The sequence below is a fragment of the Leopardus geoffroyi genome, chromosome A2 (genome assembly GCF_018350155.1).
Source record: "Leopardus geoffroyi isolate Oge1 chromosome A2, O.geoffroyi_Oge1_pat1.0, whole genome shotgun sequence".
Lineage (NCBI taxonomy): Eukaryota > Metazoa > Chordata > Mammalia > Carnivora > Felidae > Leopardus > Leopardus geoffroyi.
The window spans coordinates 109895128-109916500 of NC_059331.1; the positions used below are offsets into that span (position 1 = coordinate 109895128).

Genomic DNA, 21373 nt, shown 5'->3' on the forward strand with positions numbered 1-21373 from the left:
TTGGGGACATGGGTATTTCTCTTGGGTATTAATCTAGAAGCAGAATTGCTGGTTTAGTAAGGGATACATTTCTTTAATTGTCCTAGGTGCTGCCAGATTGTTGTGTAAAGTGACTACAAAAATTTACACTTTGACTTAAATGAGTTCTAGACTCTCCACATCATTAGTGTCATCAGGCCTAATTTTTGCGTGTGAGATGGTATCCTGTTGTTCTAATTTTTGTTTTCCTGATATATAATGTGATTTAACGTCTTCTGCGTGTTAATTGCCTTTTGGATTCTTCTTCGGTGGATTGCCTATCATTGCCTTTGGCTACTTTACAGTGTGCTTTTTGTCCTTTTAAATTGTTTTGCGGGTATTCTTTAATATTTATGTGCTGGAAATATCCTCTAGTCCTAGGCTTATTCCACAGTTGTCTGGTGTTTTTTTTTTTTTTTTTTTTTTTTATCATGTAGAAGTTTTAAATTTTCACGTCAGGTGTAGTGTGATAGGTAAGAACACAGAATCCACAGCCATACAGCCTCCGGCTTCAGATCCCCTCTTATCCCCAGTTCTGTCCCCTCTTTGCTGTGTAACCTTGGTCAAGTTACTTCACATCTCTGTGCATGACTTTCCCCATCTGGAAAATGGAGGCAACAGTATTACCTACCTCTTAGAGTACTAAGTGCTTTATGTAAAGCACTTAGAATACTTCCTTGCACATAGTAAACATTACATTAGTATAATATTTGATTTTTCGGGTGTTGTGTTTAAGAAGTTTTTCTTTAACCACAAAGTCAAAACAATTTTCTCTATTTTTTCCTAAAACTTTAAGTTTTGCCTTTTATATTTAGGGTTTAAATCTATGGTATGAGGTAGGGACTACTGCTATTTTTTGTTTGTTTGTTTTAATGGGCAGGGAATTGTCATAGGGCTATTAATTAAAGACTACTCTTTCCCTACTTATTTGGAATTCTATCTCCTTCCAAGCCCAGACTACTGGCTTATTTAGTTTTGTGTCAACGACTTGATTTTAATTACCAAACTGTTACAGTAAGTTGTGATACTTGTTTGGATTTGTAACTTATTTGGTTTCTTTAGTTTTATTTATATGTTTACTTTTACTAATTAAAAAAAAATAATAAAACATGCCCAAAAGATGTAGAGTCAGGCTCAGGTTTTGCAGAGTGTGGCGAAAGCAACAAAAAAGAGTCTGGGACAGTTCCTTGTAAGCATTGACAAAGTCATTTCCATTTGCCACTGAGAGCATTTCTTATGCATAGTGCTGGTGACAGTGCAGCTGGGCTGAGAAAGAGTACAACAGCTATAGCCTTTCTAGTTAAGCTTAAAAATGTTCCTAGCCCTTTGGTGACATTTATTCTTCCATGTAAATTAATGGATCATTGTATAAAGTTCTATCCAAAACAAACCTTATTGAGCTTTGACTAGAAATACATTGAATTTGTAGGCTAAATTGGAGGTGAATTGATACTTTATTATAGTCAGCGTTCCCACCCGTGAACATGTTGTATTTCATTTTAGTTTTTTATGTTCTTCAATTAATTTTATAATTTTCTCCATGAAGGTCTTTAATACTTTTGCTAGATTTATTTCTGTGTACCTGATATTTGCAGGGCTATTAACAGATCACCTCCGAAAAAATACATTAAAAATTTGGGGGAATGCATGAGCACACTGTTGATGTTTGTATATTGGTCCTATTTATAGCAACTTTTCTCATCTTACCAATTTTAATATTTGCAGTCTCTTGGATTTCCCATGTGGATACTCCTATTAATATGGATAACGAGAGCTGTGTTTCCTTCTCATCTGTGTTCAGTGCTCAGCCTTACTCAGTTGTCTAAGATCTCCATTACAATGCTGAATAGAAGGGGTGATAGCACCTTGGTTTTATTCTTGAATTTTGAAGGAAAGTTTCTCAGGTTTTATCATGGAGTATGATTTTTGCCTTGGGTTTTTGATGGCTATTCTTTATCGGTTAAGGAAATTTGGGAGAATTTACTCTTGTTCTCTTTCTTAGAAAATAATTTTGCTGAATGCCTGTCACCTTTTTTTTTTTTTTCTTTTTTAATAAAGCTTTATTTATCCTTCTTATAATATGCTTCTCTTCTTCCTACTTTCTTTGACTTTGCTCTGTTTGGCTCTTTTTCCAGTCTCTCTTTTTAAATATGGTTTTGTTTTGTTCATATTGTTTTCATTTCTTCTTTTATCTTTTTAGTCAGTTTAAACATAATAATTTTAGGGGCACCTCGGTGGCTCAGTCAGTTAAGCCCCCACTTCGGCTCAGGTCATGATCTCACTGCTCATGAGTTCGAGCCCCGCGTCGGGCTCTGTGCTGACAGCTCAGCCTGGAGCCTGCTTCCAATTGTGTGTCTCCTTGTCTCTCTGTCCCTCTCCTGTTCACTCTCTGTCTCTTTCTCTCAAAAGTAAATAAATGTTAAAATATTTAAAAAAAAAATAATAATCTTAGTCTCATTTGGTTAGTTCTAGTACCTCAACGTCTTGGGGACTCTAATTCTTCTTTTGCTGTGTCTGTTGTATCTCTCTAGTGGTAGATTTTTTTTTTTTTTTCTTATGTGTTTTGTGATTTTTGACAACAAAGTTTTTACTTTTTTCCCCTGGGAATGGTGTGAGGGCTAGGACTTGCAGATGTTCCCCCTGAATCATTTTGAATTTGCTTCTGTGAGTTTTCCTTCCCTAAATACCATCACTGCCTGTGATGAGCTTTTATCTGGATTGCTTGGTGTGAAGCTTCCTGCACCTCTGAGTAGTGACATTGAGACTCCATACATTTAGACTACAGACTCTAAGCTTGGAGTTTCTCTTTTAACAAAAAGCTTTTTAAAAGGACTCAAAATTGTTTGCTGTCTTCCTGGATGTGGTAGTACAGTTTCTATAACTGCTTACCCTGAAAAGATAGCTTTCTGGAAGCCCTCATTGTGTTAGCGTCTTTAGTTTCACTTCCCAGTCCTGCCTGGTTTGAAACCCAAGTCCCTCCTCTTTAGGGACTCTTCTGATCTAGGTACTCGTTTCTGTCCTTCCCATCCAGGAACATCTGCCCTACCAGTTGTATGCTTACAGTCTGAGTTTGCATTTTCCCTTCCTTTCTGGCCTGTAGGACTTTCCCATAGTTTTTTAGTGCTCAGCTACATATTTAAACAAAATATTACAATCTTTTTCAATAATTTTTATTGAATTTCAGTCTTTTTAAAGTATTTGTAGTAGGAAAGATTCTATGGTAGCTCGGTTGCCCATTATCCCAGAACCCTCTAAGGTAGGCTGAATATTATCCCTCTGCCCCCAAAGGTGTACATCCTAATCTTTGGATATGGGTTGCTATGTTACGTTACATAGCAAAGGGAACTTTGAAATGTGATTACATTAAACATGTTGAGATGGGGAGATTATTCTGGATTATCTGGGAAAGCCCTGTGTAATCACGAAGGCCCTTATAAGAGGGATGCAGGAGGGCTATCCTCCAAGAAAGAGATACGCTGAAAAAAATAGGTTGTAGGGGCGCCTGGGTGGCGCAGTCGGTTGGGCGTCCGACTTCAGCCAGGTCACGATCTCGCGGTCCGTGAGTTTGAGCCCCGCGTCAGGCTCTGGGCTGATGGCTCTGAGCCTGGAGCCTGTTTCCGATTCTGTGTCTCCCTCTCTCTCTGCCCCTCCCCCGTTCATGCTCTGTCTCTCTCTGTCCCAAAAATAAATAAACGTTGAAAAAAAAAAAAAATAGGTTGTAGTCTGAGAGGTTTGAATATGCTGCACTGCTGGCTTTGAAGGTGGTGGAAGGAGTTACAGGCAATGGAATGCATGTGTCTTCTAGAAGGTGGAAGGGGCAAAGAAGTGAATTCGCCCCAAGAGCTTCCAGAAGGAATGCAGCCCTACTGACACTGTAATTTAGCTTAGTAAGAGCCATATTGGACTTCTGAGCTCCAGTATTGCAGCAGAATAAATTTGTGTTGTTTTAAACGACTAGGCTGGTAGTAATTTGTTAAAGTGACAATAGGGAACTGATATACTTTCTTCAGTGTTCTTAAAGGAGGAGTGCTTTGTATTGTTACAGGGATAGACTGACAACTATGTTAGAGACACAGAGAGTAAACTTGGTGAGGAATACTCTTGACAGAGAGCTATATAGAAGGGAGTAGGCTGTTTCTTCCCCTACTTCAAAAAAAAAAAAAAAATCAGAGCAGAGATACCCACTAGAATGTTCTAGATAATGTTTCCAATAATAGCATAATGCCTAGCCTGAGACCTAGAATATTTTATAGATGTGATAAAGTATCTTTCTCTTTTACTTGTGGACATTACTTTTCAAAAGGCAAAAGATTCTTATTAATGAGCCTGTAAGTTGGTAGCTGAGAGAGCAGAAGACAGTTTTCTCATTTTGCTGAGATGTTGCTGCTGTACATAAAGGATTTGGTGTGCTAGGAGGGTGCTGACAAGGATCCCTGAACACTTCACTCCAGCTGCATGGTAGGATTTCATTAGTGGTAAAATATTAGGCCGGTTACTGTAATTGTTAAGCGAGTTGTTCCTGCCTTGTCCAGTGCCAGGTGTGTGAATTGTTCCATATTAGTTTCCTAGGGCTTCTTTGATGAATTACCTACCACAGACATGGTGGCTTAAAAACATTAGACATTTATTCCCACAGTTCAGGAGTCAAGGCATCATCAGGGTTACACTCTCTCTGAGAGCCCTGGGGGAGCATCTCTTCCTTGCCTCTTTCACCTTCAGGTGGCTGGCAGCATTCCTTGACTTGGAGCCACACCGCTCTCTGCCTCTGTCATTACGTGGCCAACTCCTCTCTGTGTCTCCCTCTGCGTCTGTCTTATCAGGATATTTGTGATGACATTTAGGGTCAACCTGATCATCCTGAATAAGCTCCTCCTTTTAACATTTTTAATTTAGTCACATCTTTTGCCACATAAAATAATATTCATTCTTTTGTTCTACAAAATAATATTCACAGTATGGTCATTTTTTGGGCTTACTACCTACTCCTTTACTATTTCTTTGCAGTGTTTGGCCTCCTCTATTTATCTGGATTTTTTGGATTATTGTTATGCCCTCTGACCCATCCTATAAAAATGTCTGATAAAGAGATTGTCCCATTGTAATTTTTTATTCTCTCCTACACTGACTTCTAGAGCAAGGGCCTGCAAACCATGGCTCATGGGCCACATCCATTCCACTGCCTGTTATTGTAGACTGTCAGCTAAGAATGGGTTTATATTTTCAAATGATTGAAAAAAATTAAAGGAAGAGTAATATTTTAGTGCATACAAAAATTACATGAATTTAAATTTCAGTACCTGTAAATGAAGTGTTATTGGAACACAGACCTGCTCGTTCATTTGCTGATGCTTTTGTGTTACAGTAGCAGAGGTGAATAGTTGTGGCAGAGACTGTGTGATCCACAAGGCCAGATGGTCGCTATCTGGCCCTTTACAGAGAAAATTGGCCCACCTTTGTTCTAGTAGGGCTTGTCCCTGGCCTTTAGCATATAGTGAGCACTAGTCATTTGTTACTGAGTATTTGACTTGTAAGAATTTCATCAACATAGTAAGGATTTGATATGATTCCCAAAAGGATTTTTTAAAACTAGGGGGTTAGTGGGGCGCTTGGGTGGCTCAGTCGGTTAAGCGTCCGATTTCGGCTCAGGTCATGATCTCACGGTCCGTGAGTTCAAACCCCGTGTCGGTCTCTGTGCTCAGAGCCTGGAGCCTGCTTCGGATTCTGTGTCTCCCTCTCTCTCTGACCCTTCCCCATTCATGCTCTCTCTCTGTTTCAAAAATAAATACACATTAAAACAAACAAACAAACAAACAAACAAACAAACTAGGGGGTTAGAAGAAGTGTAATTATTCTATTATTCATGCTTCTGATCTTTTTGGCTCTAAGACTCAAAGAATTAGAGAGTGATAACCCCGCTTCCAAATTTAATTGAATTAGGAAATAGGCATCATACCTAGGAACTGAAGTTGGGAAGTGTGATGGTTATTTTATGTGTCACGTCCAGGCTATGGTGCCCAAATATTTGATTGAATGCTAGTGTATCTATTGATTTGAAGGCACTTTTTAGATTTAACATTTACACTGAATTGACTTTAAGTAAAGCAGATTACCCCCATTGTGGTGTGCCTCATCCAATCAGTTGGAAACCTTAAGAACAAAACCCGAGATTTATTTCTTTTCTTCTTCTTCTTCTTCTTCTTCTTCTTCTTCTTCTTCTTCTTCTTCTTCTTCTTCTTCTTTTAATGTTTATTTATTTGAGAGACAGAGATGTCATGAGTGGGGTATAGGGCAGAGAGACAGGGAGAGAGGGAGAGAGAATCCCAAACAAGCTTCATACTGCCAGCACGAGTCTGACTTGGGCTCGAATTTACAAACCCCGCGAGATTATAACTTGAGCCAAAACCAAGACTCAGACACTTAACTGACTGGGCCACCCAGGCGCCCCAAGACTGAGGTTTCTTAAAGAAGACAGATTTCTGCCTCAAGACTGTATCATAGAAAGCCTGCCTGAATTATCATCCTGCTGTCCTTGTCCTACAAATTATGGACATGCTGTCCCCACAACTGCATGAGCCAATTCCTTAAAATACATCTCTGTTTCTAAATATATATCCTATTGGTTCTCTTGCTCTGGCTAACCCTGACTGATACAGCAGGTTACTGTGATGTGTTGCAAATGTGGAGCATCTGAAGTGTTGGGTCCCACGATGCAGTGAGGATGCTGAGTGTAGGCAAGGCAAAGGGCTGTCCCTTCATCAACTCCCCTCGTTCCATACCTTGTGCAAGGAAACGTGTTATATTTGGATACCATAGAGTCAGAAATAAGCTCACTGGTGATGGAGTAGAAGACTTTTTCTCAGTCCAAGATAGCCTGAGGTCCTGAGAAGATGGTAAGTGAGTGATAAAAACAAGACAGAAGCAAACAGGCTTGCTGATAGGAGAACTGGAGAAAACGAGAGAGGGACCAAGCAACTTCCGGATGGCAAAGTTTTTGAGAATTTCTTCCCTCTTCTTCAACCTCTGAAGACAAAAGCTTTTTGTGTATAATAACTGCAGTGGAGAACACCGAGTCCATGTATCTCCCTAACTTGGTTCTGTCACACTGCACACCGTTTCTTTCCTTCTCAAGTTCTGCTTTATGATAAATTGATAAAAATACAAATAGGTGTCCTATTTGTCGATGTTTGGCAGCTTTGCTTGTGTCTCGACACGTGTAAGAATTTTTAGATACCAGGATATTTAAAATTTGTGTTAATAAACTGTAATTACATATGGAAAACAAAACATTTGAATAAAAATCCATTTGAGTGACTGTTGATTTATATTTCACAACAAATTTTATTGGGTCTTGAAATGGTGCTAGAAAGTACATTTTATGATTTTATGTATTTTGATTCCTCTCAATTGTGTTACACTGTCACCTGCTCCAAGAAATGGTTGGCTCTCAATTGAATTGAAGATACTGTCTCCTTCCTGCCCCACAACACCGACCCCATCCCTCCCACATACCTGTTTGAGCTTTATCTTCTATCAGTTCATCATAATCTTTCTAAGGCATGCTCTTTATTTGCTCTTTTAAAGAAGTAATTGTGACTTTGAGTTTTACAGGTAAGTTTCACTTACCTCCTCACTTGGTTTTATTTTATGAGTAAATGATTAGAATGTAAAATAATTTCTTCTTGCTCAGAATGCCATTTTACTCAAAATAGTGCAAGTCTCTTACACTGTTTTTGTCCTAAGAGTTTTAATGATCTTTCACTGTCTGAATTCAAATAGAATACATAATGACATCTAAAGAAGTTATTTTCAACAGTTCCTTGAGAAATTTTGGACTGTTCATAAGGCCTGGGTTCTGAGATAGGTTTCAGGGCTATAGACAGGTAAGCAGATGGGGGCCCATTCTCAAGGTGCTCTGAGTCTCCCAGGAAAGACAGGCTTGGCGACAGAATGTGAGTGTGTTGAAGGGAACAGTAGAACCATATTTAAAGAACAGAGTTTATTAGGGATGGGGAAGGTTACAGTGCAACTGGGCTTTGAAGGAAACATAAGTGATTACCATGTGAAGAAATCAACATGTTGGACTGAGATGTATTGGCATTGAGAAGTTCTTCATATGCCATTATTTCAAAAGCGTAGGGAGAAATCATGTAGAGCTTAGTAAACCAGATGACCTCTGAGTCTCTGTAATAATTTCATAGATTATTATTAGTTTTTTTAAAGCATGACTGATTTGTTAAAACAACATTATCTACTAAGATTTGGGTGTATTCTAGTATTGAGTAATGAGCAGTCATTTGCAAGATACTGAAAAATGTTCTTGATATTATTATATAAATTGATGTTTTGCTCCCCTGTTTCTCTTTCCTTTTTCCTCTACCCCATCCCTGGCCCTTTTGGTTGTTTTTGCAGTTGGTTAGTCTGTTGCTAATTGGAATCGCCGCATGGGGCATTGGTTTCGGGCTGATTTCCAGCCTCCGGGTGGTCGGCGTCGTCATTGCAGTGGGCATTTTCCTGTTCCTGATTGCCTTGGTGGGGCTGATTGGAGCTGTAAAACACCATCAGGTGTTGCTTTTTTTTGTATCCTTTTTTAAATGCCGAATTTTTACCCCAATTGAATTTGTTCTTACCTTTATTGATTATTCTTTCGATAACTTACAATGGATTTGGAATTATCATTAGGAAATTAATTGCCAGACAGCAACTCCTCGCATGCCCTATGTGTATTTGTTGTGTAATCACAACAATTTGTTGTGTAATCAACATTAGGAATGTTTCTTAACGGTGAAATTACTGTATGTTCATATGTTTCCATTTTCTCCTTTTCACATCGTAAGAGTGTATTCTGAGAGTTCAGTATAGTCCTCTTTATGTGTTGCAAATTCAAAGTTACGTTGAACTGATTCAGTGACCTGTAGACCCTTTCTTTTTTTTTTTTTTAATTTTTTTTTTCAACATTTATTTATTTTTGGGACAGAGAGAGACAGAGCATGAATGGGGGAGGGGCAGAGAGAGAGGGAGACACAGAATCGGAAACAGGCTCCAGGCTCTGAGCCATCAGCCCAGAGCCCGACGCGGGGCTCGAACTCACGGACCGCGAGATCATGACCTGGCTGAAGTCGGACGCTTAACCGACTGCGCCACCCAGGCGCCCCCTATAGACCCTTTCTAGAAGGTTAATATTTGGTTGAGAATTTCAGTGATTGTTTTTTAGATTTAATAGTAAGAAATCTTACGTATGTTTATCTATACTTATTTCTTGTTTTATACATGTAAAAATGTTTATTATAACCTAAATGAAGTTCTGGTAGATCAGCTGTTAGTTAAATATTAGTATTTTTTATTATGAACTTATGCCTACAGTGTATTAATGAAAATAACAATTGTGTGTCTTCTTTTTGAACTTTCTCTAGGTGCCATCTGTTCTGTTTTCTGATTGAATCCCTTCTAGTACATTCTGATGTTGTCAGTACCTCTATTTTATATTATTTTAAGAGTATCGAGAAATGCCTTAACTTCAATTCTCAGTACATGATTATTCTCTTACTCGTATTTGTTGTTCAGTTTTCTGTATCATGTGCTTGCTTAGCCCTGAACGAGGAGCAACAGGTAAGCAAAGGCATTTATCTCCAGCTTTGTTAGGCCACATAGAGTGTGTAAGAAAAAAGGGGGAGAAATGATTGGAATATAAAGTAACTTCTTGCTCAGAATGGCATTTCACTCCACATACCTAACATCTTTTGTTCCTGATTGCCTTCGTGGGGCTGATTGGCTCCCTGACACACCATCAGGTGTTGCTATTTTTTGCATCCTTGAAGTAGAATTTTGCCTTCTCTGGGTAAAAAGTGCTACTACTAAAAGATGTTCACCCAGTCTTTCCCCACCATTATGCAATGAAACATTTGTGATTCCATTCTAACAACTAGACTTTCCAAACTCTAATTGGTAAAAGAATAAGGATCTCTGGGGCAATAGAAAATTTGTCTTGTTTCAGTCTGAGAATTTTTTGAACTAAGTGCTTTTTTAAAAAATGCATGTAAAAATTGAGACTTTTCATTCTTGGGATAGACACAGTGCTTTAATTTTTGTTGCAGATTCAGTTCTTGCCCTTTGAAAACTTCTAATGGTCTTCCAAAGAGTATTTATTTTAGATACTCTCAGTATTAAAAGTTGCAGTCTCTAGCTTTATACATTTTGTCCAGGGATAACACATTTTAATGCATATACTAATGCATTTTCTAGGGTCAGCTTCTCGAAGTTGGTTGGAACAATACAGCAAGTGCTCGAAATGACATCCAGAGAAATTTAAATTGCTGTGGGTTTCGAACTTATAACCCAAATGACACCTGTCTGGCTGTAAGTACAAAGCATAATGTATTTTTTGGAGATGTATTGCATACAGATGAATAATGATTACCATGAAGGAAATGGATTTTCTGATGCTCAGTTGTATTTTTAAAATGCTGTACATACACCATGGACATTATTGTATCATTTGTCTGTCCTCAAGTATCTACTGCTGAGAGTGCTAAATATCCCAGGGCCCTGCCAGACACAGATGTTTCTGGTTCTGCCCCTAATTCATTCCCATTCAACTCTTCCTAAAACAAGTTGTGAAAGAAAAGTAAGAGCCCATCAGCCTTCAAGATGCAGAGGAGCCGTACAAATATCTTGGTTTTGAAGCATATCAGGGTAGTGGGAGGAGACCTGTCTATCCTAAATTGTGCTTTTTAACCATTTAAATGTCGCGGGGGAAGGATATGTGGATCCTATTTCCTCCCTCCCTCCTTCCGCATTACAACTTCATGCTCCTTCTGTGTGGGAGCTGAGCTAGCAATGGACAAATTAGAGCCATACTGCTGTCCCAGGCCAGACCCCTGTATGAGGTTGGAGTTGGAGCTTAGCTCTCCTAGGAAGTTCACATGTGTTAAAATTTTGGGGAAACTCCTATAACCATCTCTCTGAGCCCTGAACTGGCTTGTCCCTCAATGAGGCCTCTTTCATGGGATTATTAACTTTCTACTGCTGTGGAACACACAAACAACACCCGTGTATTATCTCGGTTTCCATGGGTCAGAAGTGTGAGTGTGGCTTAGTTGGGTCTTCCACCTAGGGTCTCCCCTGGGGGAAATCAAGGTGTTGGCCAAGGCTGCAGTCTCATCAGAGGCCTAGGGTCCTCTGGCAAGCTCAGTGGGTTCTTGGCAGAATTGGGTGTCTGTCTGGTGGTTGTAGGACTTAGGTCTCGTTTTCTTGCTCTCACAATATGGCAGCATCAAAGTCAGCTTGATAATTTCCATTCTGTTAAGATGATATCTTATGTAACACACCGCAAACATGGGAGTGACTGTCTATCGTATTCACAAATCCCATCCACAGTCAAGGGGGGTGATTACTCAAGGTGTGTACACTGGGGGTGGGAATTGTGCGAGCCATCTAAGAATTTAGGACAGTACTAAATAGCCAAGGCCCAGACTGGATATAATACTCCAGCCACTCATTTTTATGTGGGTTCAATTTTTATTGGCTTTTTATAACTGTACTTTGAAATAAAAGTCCTCTTTTTTTTTTTTTTTTTTTAAATTGATATAGAGCTGTGTCAAAAGCAGCCACCCATGTTCACTGTGTGCTCCAATAATAGGAAAATATGCTGGAGAGGTTTTGAGATTTGTTGGTGGCATTGGCCTCTTCTTCAGCTTCACAGAGGTATGTGCAAATAACTCGCTATCTTTCCACTTTTGTCATAGGGATCCATTTTATATGGCGAGAGAGCGTTACATTTTACCTTAGCATGGCCCTTAACTTTGGAATGTATCGATGAATATTTTTACTGAGACTTAGTATTATAATTGTTTGAACCCTGGCTTGAAATCAGAAGACCTCACAGATCTAGCATGAACTTTAGACAGGGTGAGATGCTTCGTCATTAAATCATTTAAAATTTAATGAACTAATAAAATGAATTTGGACTGGTTTATTTCTAGAGTCTCTTCTATTTATAGAGTTGTATGATAAATTATAATTTTAAATTTTGGAATAGGTAAGACATTCGTACTGTTTAATATATATATAGTATATAACACATACACACATATGCACATATAAAGATAAGCTTTGAAAAATTGCCTTCCAAACCCATCCTCCATTGTTCCTAGCCTTCCAAAACCTACAGGTAAACAGTATTATTAATTTCTTATTTATATAACTTGTATTAATATATTTTTAATATTAATACAGTTACAGATAATATATGTGTCTGTAAGCAAAACCACACTCATTGTTTGATAATTGTAGAGGAATGCTAATTCCTTTTGCATTGTCTTTATTAAATTCTCAATCTCTGTGGACATTTCTTGATAAAGCTGAGTTGGCAATATGTATCAAAATTTTTTTAACTCATACATTATTTTGAGAGAGCGAGCGAGAGAGAGAATCCCCAACAGGCACAGCACTGTCAATGCAGAGCCTGACATGGGGCTCAGACTCATGAGCCGTGAGATCATGACCTGAGCCAAAATCAAGAATCAGGCACTTAACTGACTGAGCCACCCAGGCACCCCTATAGCACATTATATATGTGCTATATATTATATATTTTTATGTAATATATTTACATATATTATATATTTATATGTTATATACATGTATATATGTTATATATTTTATTGTTTTCAGTTTCCTTTTTTTTGTCTTCGTGAGAAGAAAAAATTCACAGTTGGCTGTTATTTACAAAGTGGAGATAAAGACCAAGGTTAATATTCATTTTTTAAAAGAAGTCTCCCCTGACATCTCTTCCTATTCTAAGCATTTTTTCTGTTTCACTTTTTCTCAAGAAAGAGCTGTCTAGTGGGTTGGTTGTGACATCAGACAAGAAAATTGATGTATTGTTTAAAAACAATTCTGGGCATTATTTCTTCCTTTCCTTTAATCAGTATGATTTTTTTCCCCATGAAACAACTTAAAAATACAGATAGAAAAAAATTGGGATGAGCCATCTCCATTACCCCATTAGCCAGATTCAACAATTATCAGGATTTTGCTACTTGGTTTCCTTTATATTTTGGGATTTATTTTGAGAATTTAATTCTTTATTTATTTTTTATTTTTTTTTAAATGTTTATTTAAAAACAAACCATGAGATCATGACCTGAGCTGAAATCAAGAGTTGGATGCTTAACCAACTGAGCCACATGGGTGCCATGAATTTGATTCTGTTGAGCAGCTCCGTTTTCTTCTCATCAGGTTACACTACCTTCAATTATGCCTATTTTTTTTTAAATTTTTTTTAACGTTTATTTATTCTTTTTGAGACAGAGAGAGACAGAGCATGAACGGGGGAGGGTCAGAGAGAGGGAGACACAGAATCTGAAACAGGCTCCAGGCTCTGAGCTGTCAGCACAGAGCCTGATGCGGGGCTTGAACTCACAGACTGCGAGATCATGACCTGAGCCGAAGTCGGACACTTAACCAACTGAGCCACCCAGGCGCCCCGCCTATTTTATTTTCTAAAAACAGACTTTATTTATTATTTTTTTGGAGCAGGTTTTGGTCCATAGCAAAACTGAGAGAAAGGTACAGAGATTCCCATATATCCCTGCCCTTAGATAGGCATGCATGATCTCCTCCATTGTCACCATTACTCACCACAGTGGGACATTGTTACAATTGATGAACCCACAATGACACATCATAATCACTCAAAGTCCATAGTTTATGTTAGGGTTTACTTTTGTACATCATATGGTTTGGACAAATGTATAATGACATGTATTATAATGACATCATTATAATATCATACAGAGTATTTTTGCTGTCCTGCCCTGTAGGTCTTCTCTGTTCTGCCTATTCATCCCTCCTCCTACTGTTTTTTGTTTGTTTGTTTGTTTATCATTTCTGTTAAGAATATAAACTCTTGAGTCTTAGGTATCTAAGAGCTAAGAAGACATTGTTCTTTCATAAACTCCTGCTTTATATTTTATATACCATGTCCTTTGAAACCTGGTTAGAGATTTTAAAAATAATTTATCCCACATGATATTTTCTGGATAGTAAACATTTTATTTTTTTTTTTTTTATTTTTTTTCTTTTTTTTTTTTTTTTTTAAAGTAACTTTTTTTTTTTTTTTTAATTTTTTTTAACGTTTATTTATTTTTGAGACAGAGAGAGACAGAGCATGAACGGGGGAGGGGCAGAGAGAGAGGGAGACACAGAATCGGAAACAGGCTCCAGGCTCTGAGCGGTCAGCACAGAGCCCGACGCGGGGCTCGAACTCACGGACCGCGAGATCGTGACCTGAGCCGAAGTCGGACGCTTAACCGACTGAGCCACCCAGGCGCCCCGATAGTAAACATTTTATAGGTACTCTCACTTTTCATTTTTTTGTTGTATTCAGTGTTTCACCGAATCATAGGGATGAAGCTAACTAACCGAACCAATGATTTCCTCTCATAGGTGAAACAGAATGATTTGATTTGAACTATTTATCATGCCTGAAAATAAACTTAAGCCCTAAAAACAACATTTAGAATCTGAAAAAAAAAAGTTAAAAAGTTAGCACACGTTCTTTGTAGAAACTTTAGAAAATACAGAAAATTATGAAGATGAAAAATTACATGTATTTACTAACTAAAATTACAAATACCAATCTTTATATTTTGGCATATTACCTTTTGTCTTTCTATATTTAACAAATAAACATAAAGCATAACATATAGGCTTGTGACACAATTTCTATGTTGGTGACCTGCATTCTAGACGTAGGTTCTAGGATCAGCCGAGTTCATGATCCCTTCTAGTCAAAGCTACCCTTGAAAATCTTCAAATCATTTTAAGCAGCTTTGTAAGCTTAAAATCCATTATCTAACTTTGATCTTTTTGCACTTTGGGTGTGGCCTCCCTTCCAAACTCCCTGGAAGTGAGAGATGAGATAGTGGCTCAACAATAAGGCAAAGGAAGAGACTATCTCATTTTGTCACTTACAGCTGAATTGGAGGAATTAAGTTTTAGTAAAATGTGGCCTCCGATTATGAGGGTCTAATTTTACCCATTTGCTTTGTTTCCCCTAAGAACTGTAACGTACACTATCGGCATATATCCAGGGCTGATAGTCAGAATATTTAAGGGGCGTCTGAGTGGCGCAGTCAGTTTAGCATACAACTCTTGATTTCTGCTCAAGTCATGATCTCCTGATTTGCGGGATCCCTGTGTTGGGCTCTGCAATGACAGCAAGGAGCGTGCTTGGGATTCTCTTTTTCTGCCCTTCCGTCTCTCCCCCTCTCTCTCAGAATAAGTAAGTAAACATTAAAAAAAAAAAAATTAAAACCTCAAAAATTCTCACCAAAAGCTCTTCCCGTGTGCAGCATTTCTGAGGCAGAGTGAAGGAAATGATGCTTGGGCGGGTTGGGGGGTGTCCATGGAGTTGCTCTTTGACAACAGGTGTGTAAATATTTCAGCATTGTAACAACCAGCCTGGTTGAAGTGGTAGGTGGAATGTAAGCCTGAGAATGGCCTTCAGCACATCAGATTTCACATACAACCACAAACACTGAGAGCATCACTCCAGGTTTGAACCACGGTTCTAGCACTCATGACCTGTGTGACTATCACTTGGTTATTTAGCCTCTCTTGGCCTCAGTTCCTTTGCTGGTGGAATAAGGATAATGATAGTTCCCATCAAGTAGGGTGTTCGGGAAGTTGTTTGAATTTGTAAAGTGTGAAGAACAGAGCATGTCACAAAGTACTCTTGATGTGTTAAGTAAATTCCTTTTCTACCCCTGTCGTATGTATTTCAACCCAAACTTTCCACTTCCTTAAAGTAGACTTATTTTTCCTTGATTCACCTCAACGATCGTAGTTCCATCAGCTCTTACGTGTTGTAACTAATCAGTGCTGGTCGTCAATTTTATAACAACACCGGGGTTATTATTGTGGTAAGGGAGAAAATTGTGGAGTGATCATAATTCTCTAGAAGTAGTTTAGAGGGCTCATGAGTAGTAATGAAGTCAAATATACAAAATTTAGGTGAAAAGTTGTTACAGATCTAAAGTGGAAAATATAATTTGAAATTCATTTTGTTCCATTAAATTTTTATATCTTTTCAGTCTAGGAATTTTTGATTATTTTAAGTAAATCAACTTTGAGAGGGCAGAAACAGAATGAACACATTTCTTAATTAAAAAAAAAAATTATGTTGGTTAACGCTTTGGTAAACCTGGTGTAAGAAACAGCACAATAACAACTTAGTACTTTTCTAAAATTACGGATCTTTGTGCCCTTCGGGAGGTAGGAATTGTAACATTTTTTAATGATCTCCATTAGCAAAATTTGTTACTGTGGGGTTTTTGTTACTGCTGAATTTTCCCTCAACTCAGCTTGTTTCTGAATTATCAGAATATGTGATATTTTAGCTATCCAGACAATTCAGTGTTTGTAATAGGTTCCTAGTGCTGCTCTAACAAATAACCACGATTGGAGTTGCTTCAAGCAACACGGGTTTATGATTTTATGCTGCTAGAGGTCAGAAGTGTCAAATGCAGACTCCTTCTGGAGGCTTTCTGGGAGAGCCTGTTTCCTTGCCTTTGGCAGCCTCGAGAGCTTCCTACAGTGTGCAGCTTGTGGCCGTGGCCTCCATCTTCGAAGGCGGCATGTGGACTTAGCCTCCATCGTCGAAGGCAGCAGTGCAGCATCCTTTCTCTGACTGTCCCCTCTGCATCTGTCATCACATCACCCTTTCTCTGTGACTCTGATTTTGTTTGTCCTTCTTCCTTCTTATGATTACATCAGCCAGCCCACCCACATAATCTCCCTGTCTCAAGATCTTTAACCCAATCACATCTGCATAGTCCCTGTTACCATGTAAGGTAACCTATTCTGTCAGGTTCTGGGGATTATGTTGCAGACATCTGTGGAAGGCCATTATTTGGCCTACCACAGTAGTCATAGTAATTGTTCTTAGGGCCTCTAATTTGGGCTAGTCACTACACTTTAAAAGGAAAAAGAAACCTCTTCCTCTTTGAACAAATAATGCAAAGCGCTTCAGAGGTCCAGAATTATGTATTGATGCACTGAAGAAATATATACAACTGTTACTTTCTCTTTCTTTTTCTTTTTCTTTTTTTTTTTTTTTCTTCCATTCCAGATCCTGGGTGTTTGGCTGACCTACAGATACAGGAACCAGAAAGATCCTCGTGCTAATCCTAGTGCATTCCTTTGAGGCGAAAACAAGGAACATCTTTCATATTCTGATCTTGTTCACTTTCTCTAACTTAAAGTTCAGCTAATTTGCCTGTTTAGGGAAGCAGTATCTGAAAAGTTACATTATTGACAGTGGAATTATATATTTTTTATTCTTACGTTTCTCTAAATGTTTTCCTTTTCCATTGCTGAAAAAAATTAGATACTCGTGGTCTCCTCTGAACCTCAGTGGTACCTGTAATCTACTGTATTCACAGTGTCTGGCACTGTCCACTGTGGCCTTTCTTAGCATTTTTACCTGCAAAAGAACTTTGTATGGCACGATTGTGTTGATCATATTGTAAATCTAAACATACATCTCACTGGAATAATTAATTGTATGTAGCACTGTGCTGTGTAGATAGTTCCTACTGGAAAGAAGAGTTGACATTTATTACAGCCAGAAAGGGTGAAATTCTGTTAGGTTAAATTCAGTAAGGGAAATCCAAATTCCCCCATTTTTTTTTTTTTTTTGTCTTTTTAGGAAAGCTGTATTGTGAAAATTGTTAACATAAAAGTGATAATTTAGTTCCAGTAGTCTTTTATGATTACACTAATGTAGCCTAGAAATAGCTATGTCTTTAGGAACGTGTGGTTTAGTTTTTGATTCTCACAGGTAAGTACAAAGGAGAAATGGTCTCATGAATGTTCTGATGTGTAACATTTGCTTCAGGTTTCGAGATGTAATGAGTTTGGGAAATTGAGAAAGTCTAGCTATGTAACCTTCTTATTCTTTTATAATAATTTGAAGTCCAAAAGACTGCATTTTTAAACAAGTTACTATTAATGCATTGGCCCATGTAGCAAAAAGATATTTGATTATCTTACAAATTGTTAAATACCTTTTTCATGAATTTTCTCAGTATTGTGACAGCAACTCGTCAAATCCAAGTATATTTGAATGTGAGCTCCCATAATTTGAATTTGAAATAGTATTGTGGTTCTGTAGATTATGTTAAAAAATTAAAGAATGGAAACCTTTCTTTGTGTGTGAATGTTTCAATTAAATTAATGGAAGAATTGCTAAATGAATTCAGTGAAATGGAATTCTTTCCTTTATTGCTTTATTCGCTCTGACCGACAGTCCAGTCCTGCCATTGTAGTGTATAATCTAGCCATGGAAATGAACTCCCAGCATTGATGTCTACTGGTAGTCCTCCCCACAATCTTTCTTGAAATGTTTCAGTGTTTAATATTTTCTCCACAGTGAGAATTCTCCATAGCGTTTTTTTAAAAAGAGAAGTCATTCGTATTTATTTGTGGAAAACATGTAAGTTCCTTCTTGTTATTGACAGTTCATAAGTTCTTGCATTCTATGTGCTATATAGTCTTTTATTGGTAATTGTCACAGCGATGGGTTTTAGGCCAAGAAAGGGGGCAAATGGTCGATATATAGAATTTTAGAGCATTTGGTGGTGGTGTCACCTCTATGACTCTGGAAGACCGGCTGATCTTACAAGAAAACCAAATTGTGCAGTTCCCATGGTACTGTCAGGAAGGAAAAATAGTTTTCTCTTTGCTCTTCCGAGTTCTTGTCTTAGACCATGTGTAAGAAAAGTCAGATCAACAAGGGAAAAACAGGTTTATTAACATGAATATCTTCTGTATACATAGGAAATACCCCCGAAAGCTGAGAAACTCCCCATGATAGCCCAAGACATCATCTTAAATACTGTCTTTAGCTAAAGACTAAAGAAAGGGGTGTGTGTTGGGAGGTGGAAATTGGAGGGAAGGATAGTTACAGGGGTTAACAGGAAAAGCACTGTAAACAAAGGCACGTCTTGTAAAATGGGTTTTGGTCAGTGACTTCTACATTGCTACCTTTCTTGTGATTTAGAGTCATTCTCTTCCTGGTGCAGAGAAGGAGACACCTTTACATATAGGGATTTCCTTTATAAATGTAAATTTTCCTTAAAGAAGGATTAACCTCTACTCTCATTGCAGAACTGCTCCTGTGTCCTCTTTTTTTCAAGAATAATCAGCTCAAGGGGTGCCTGGGTGGCTCAGTTGGTTGAGCGTCTGACTTCAGCTCAGGTCATGATCTCATGGTTCAAGGCCTACATTGGGCTATCTGCTGTCTGCACAGATCCAAAGATCGTCTCTCTCTCTCTCTCTCTCTCTCTCTCTCTCTCTCTCTCCCTCTCCCCCCGCCCCTCTCCTGCTCATGCTCTCTCTCAAAAATAAACATTAAAAAAATAATCAGCTCAAAATAATCTTTATGTCAAAGAGTGGCATAGTCTGCTCTCCTTCAATGCCACATTGAGCCCTGGGTAACCGTAACATTGTTCCTACTTATCCCATAAGATGAGATTGGAAGTGATGCATGAAGCAAGTGAGATTTTTGAACACTGTCTTTACTTTAAGGCATTTTGTATTTTCCTCGTTTGCTTTGTTAAATTTGGAAGTTCCCTTGAGATTCTGGTATCTCTTGATGTAATACTTTTCTTGGTACAAAATGGTTATATGTGGAAAGGGCTCTTCCATAGCCCTGTTTGCGCTCTAATTGCAGTGACCTTATTTGGGTCAACCCAATTACGAATCAGGGCCTGGGAAGCATGAATCTTTAGGGCTACTAAACTATAGCATTCTAAGAGTGGGTGGTAGCTAATGATTAACCATTCAAGAAATAATGCATTCTCAAGTACCAAGAGCAGTCTTGTTAGATTAATCTGGGCCTGCTGTTCCCTTGGGCAGATCTGAAGGTGATGGATTGTCTAGCCTCTTCTGGGAGGTCTCCTGTGGATCTTTGTTTGTGTTCTGCAGGCAGAGATAAAGCTCCCATTGCACACTTTATTATAAACCCACTGGAAAGGCCTCTGAATGGGTCTATCCTGAATCCCAAATGGCCGCTAATGCGGCTACAGAAGTCAGGCTGATCCCAGCATTACAGGAGGGCCACTGCCTATGTGCACAGAGATGCACACACGGCATCAGAGGAGGGTGAATTTCAGATCAGGGTCAGTCCTTGAGTTACGACAAACGGCTGTAATGCACACTCAAGACTCTAGAGCTCCTCTCTTCTAAACCTAACATTTATTTTAAAAAAGAAGCTACACTTGTTTTTTAAATTTCTTTTTTTCTATTTACATATTCCATTAAGAGGAGTATTTATTTCTTAGAACATTTGCCCTGTCAACCTCGATATGAAGGGTGAAATTTTAGTTAATATTATGCTAATACAAGGGAAAAATGTGAGGCTATAATTCCTAAGATCATAGTTCATGTAGCATACATTCATCTCAGATACTCTGTGATCTAAACAGTGACTTTGGTATGAAAACCAGTTCTGCATGTTCAGCCTAACTAATATGCTACTGAGTACAACCGTGCAAAGAAAAGAAAAGAATCCAGAATAGTGGCTTAAAATCTTAGTTCCCTTAAACCAAAAACCTCCTCCTACCTTTTTTTTTTTTAATATTTGTTTATCCCTGTTTTAGTTTATGCGTCCTTTTGAAAATGCACTGAGTAAATGTATGAGACGATTTCATCTCATAGCTGGTATTGCACAAATTAGAATCACATTTTTTTTTTTTTTCAACGTTTATTTATTTTTGGGACAGAGAGAGACAGAGCATGAACGGGGGAAGGGCAGAGAGAGAGGGAGACACAGAATCGGAAACAGGCTCCAGGCTCTGAGCCATCAGCCCAGAGCCCGACGCGGGGCTCGAACTCACGGACCGCGAGATCGTTACCTGGCTGAAGTCGGACGCTTAACCGACTGCGCCACCCAGGCGCCCCTAGAATCACATTTTTTACACCGTATTTTGTGAGAGAAAAACACATTCAGACATTGTGATTGTACCAATAGGATCATTCACATGTCAATTTTATTATTAGAGTTGACAGTAAAGTTAAGTACCGCGTTTTTCAGGTTTCTGGAAATTCCAGGGGATTTGTGTGGAGTTGCTATGCACTTGTTATGCTTGGGGCTAGCAGTTAATTTTCCACCTGACAATGCCAAATGTAATTAGAGTGTGTGTTATTGGTCAATGCTTTCTGAAAAATTTTAAGGGAGCAACCCAGTAATGCCCTTTACCCCACGCCTCCATTCAACCCCAGGGAGAGAGAGAGAGAGAGAGAGAGAGAGAGAGAGAAGAGAACAGAGGTCTTCTTGTTTGTCGTGATCACA

General features: G+C 38.5%; 1 protein-coding gene across 1 annotated transcript in view; it reads left to right on the plus strand.

The window, feature by feature from the left end:
* The window catches only part of TSPAN13 (tetraspanin 13), a 32814-nt gene extending 14588 nt beyond the window's left edge, over positions 1-18226 (plus strand). Inside the window, exons 2-6 of the mRNA XM_045494999.1 lie at positions 8428-8595; positions 9544-9624; positions 10258-10371; positions 11605-11718; positions 17150-18226. Coding sequence (XP_045350955.1) covers positions 8428-8595; positions 9544-9624; positions 10258-10371; positions 11605-11718; positions 17150-17224 — 552 coding nt within the window. The 3' untranslated portion in view covers positions 17225-18226. The remainder of the gene's footprint in view (positions 1-8427; positions 8596-9543; positions 9625-10257; positions 10372-11604; positions 11719-17149) is intronic.
* Positions 18227-21373: the final 3147 nt, after the last annotated feature.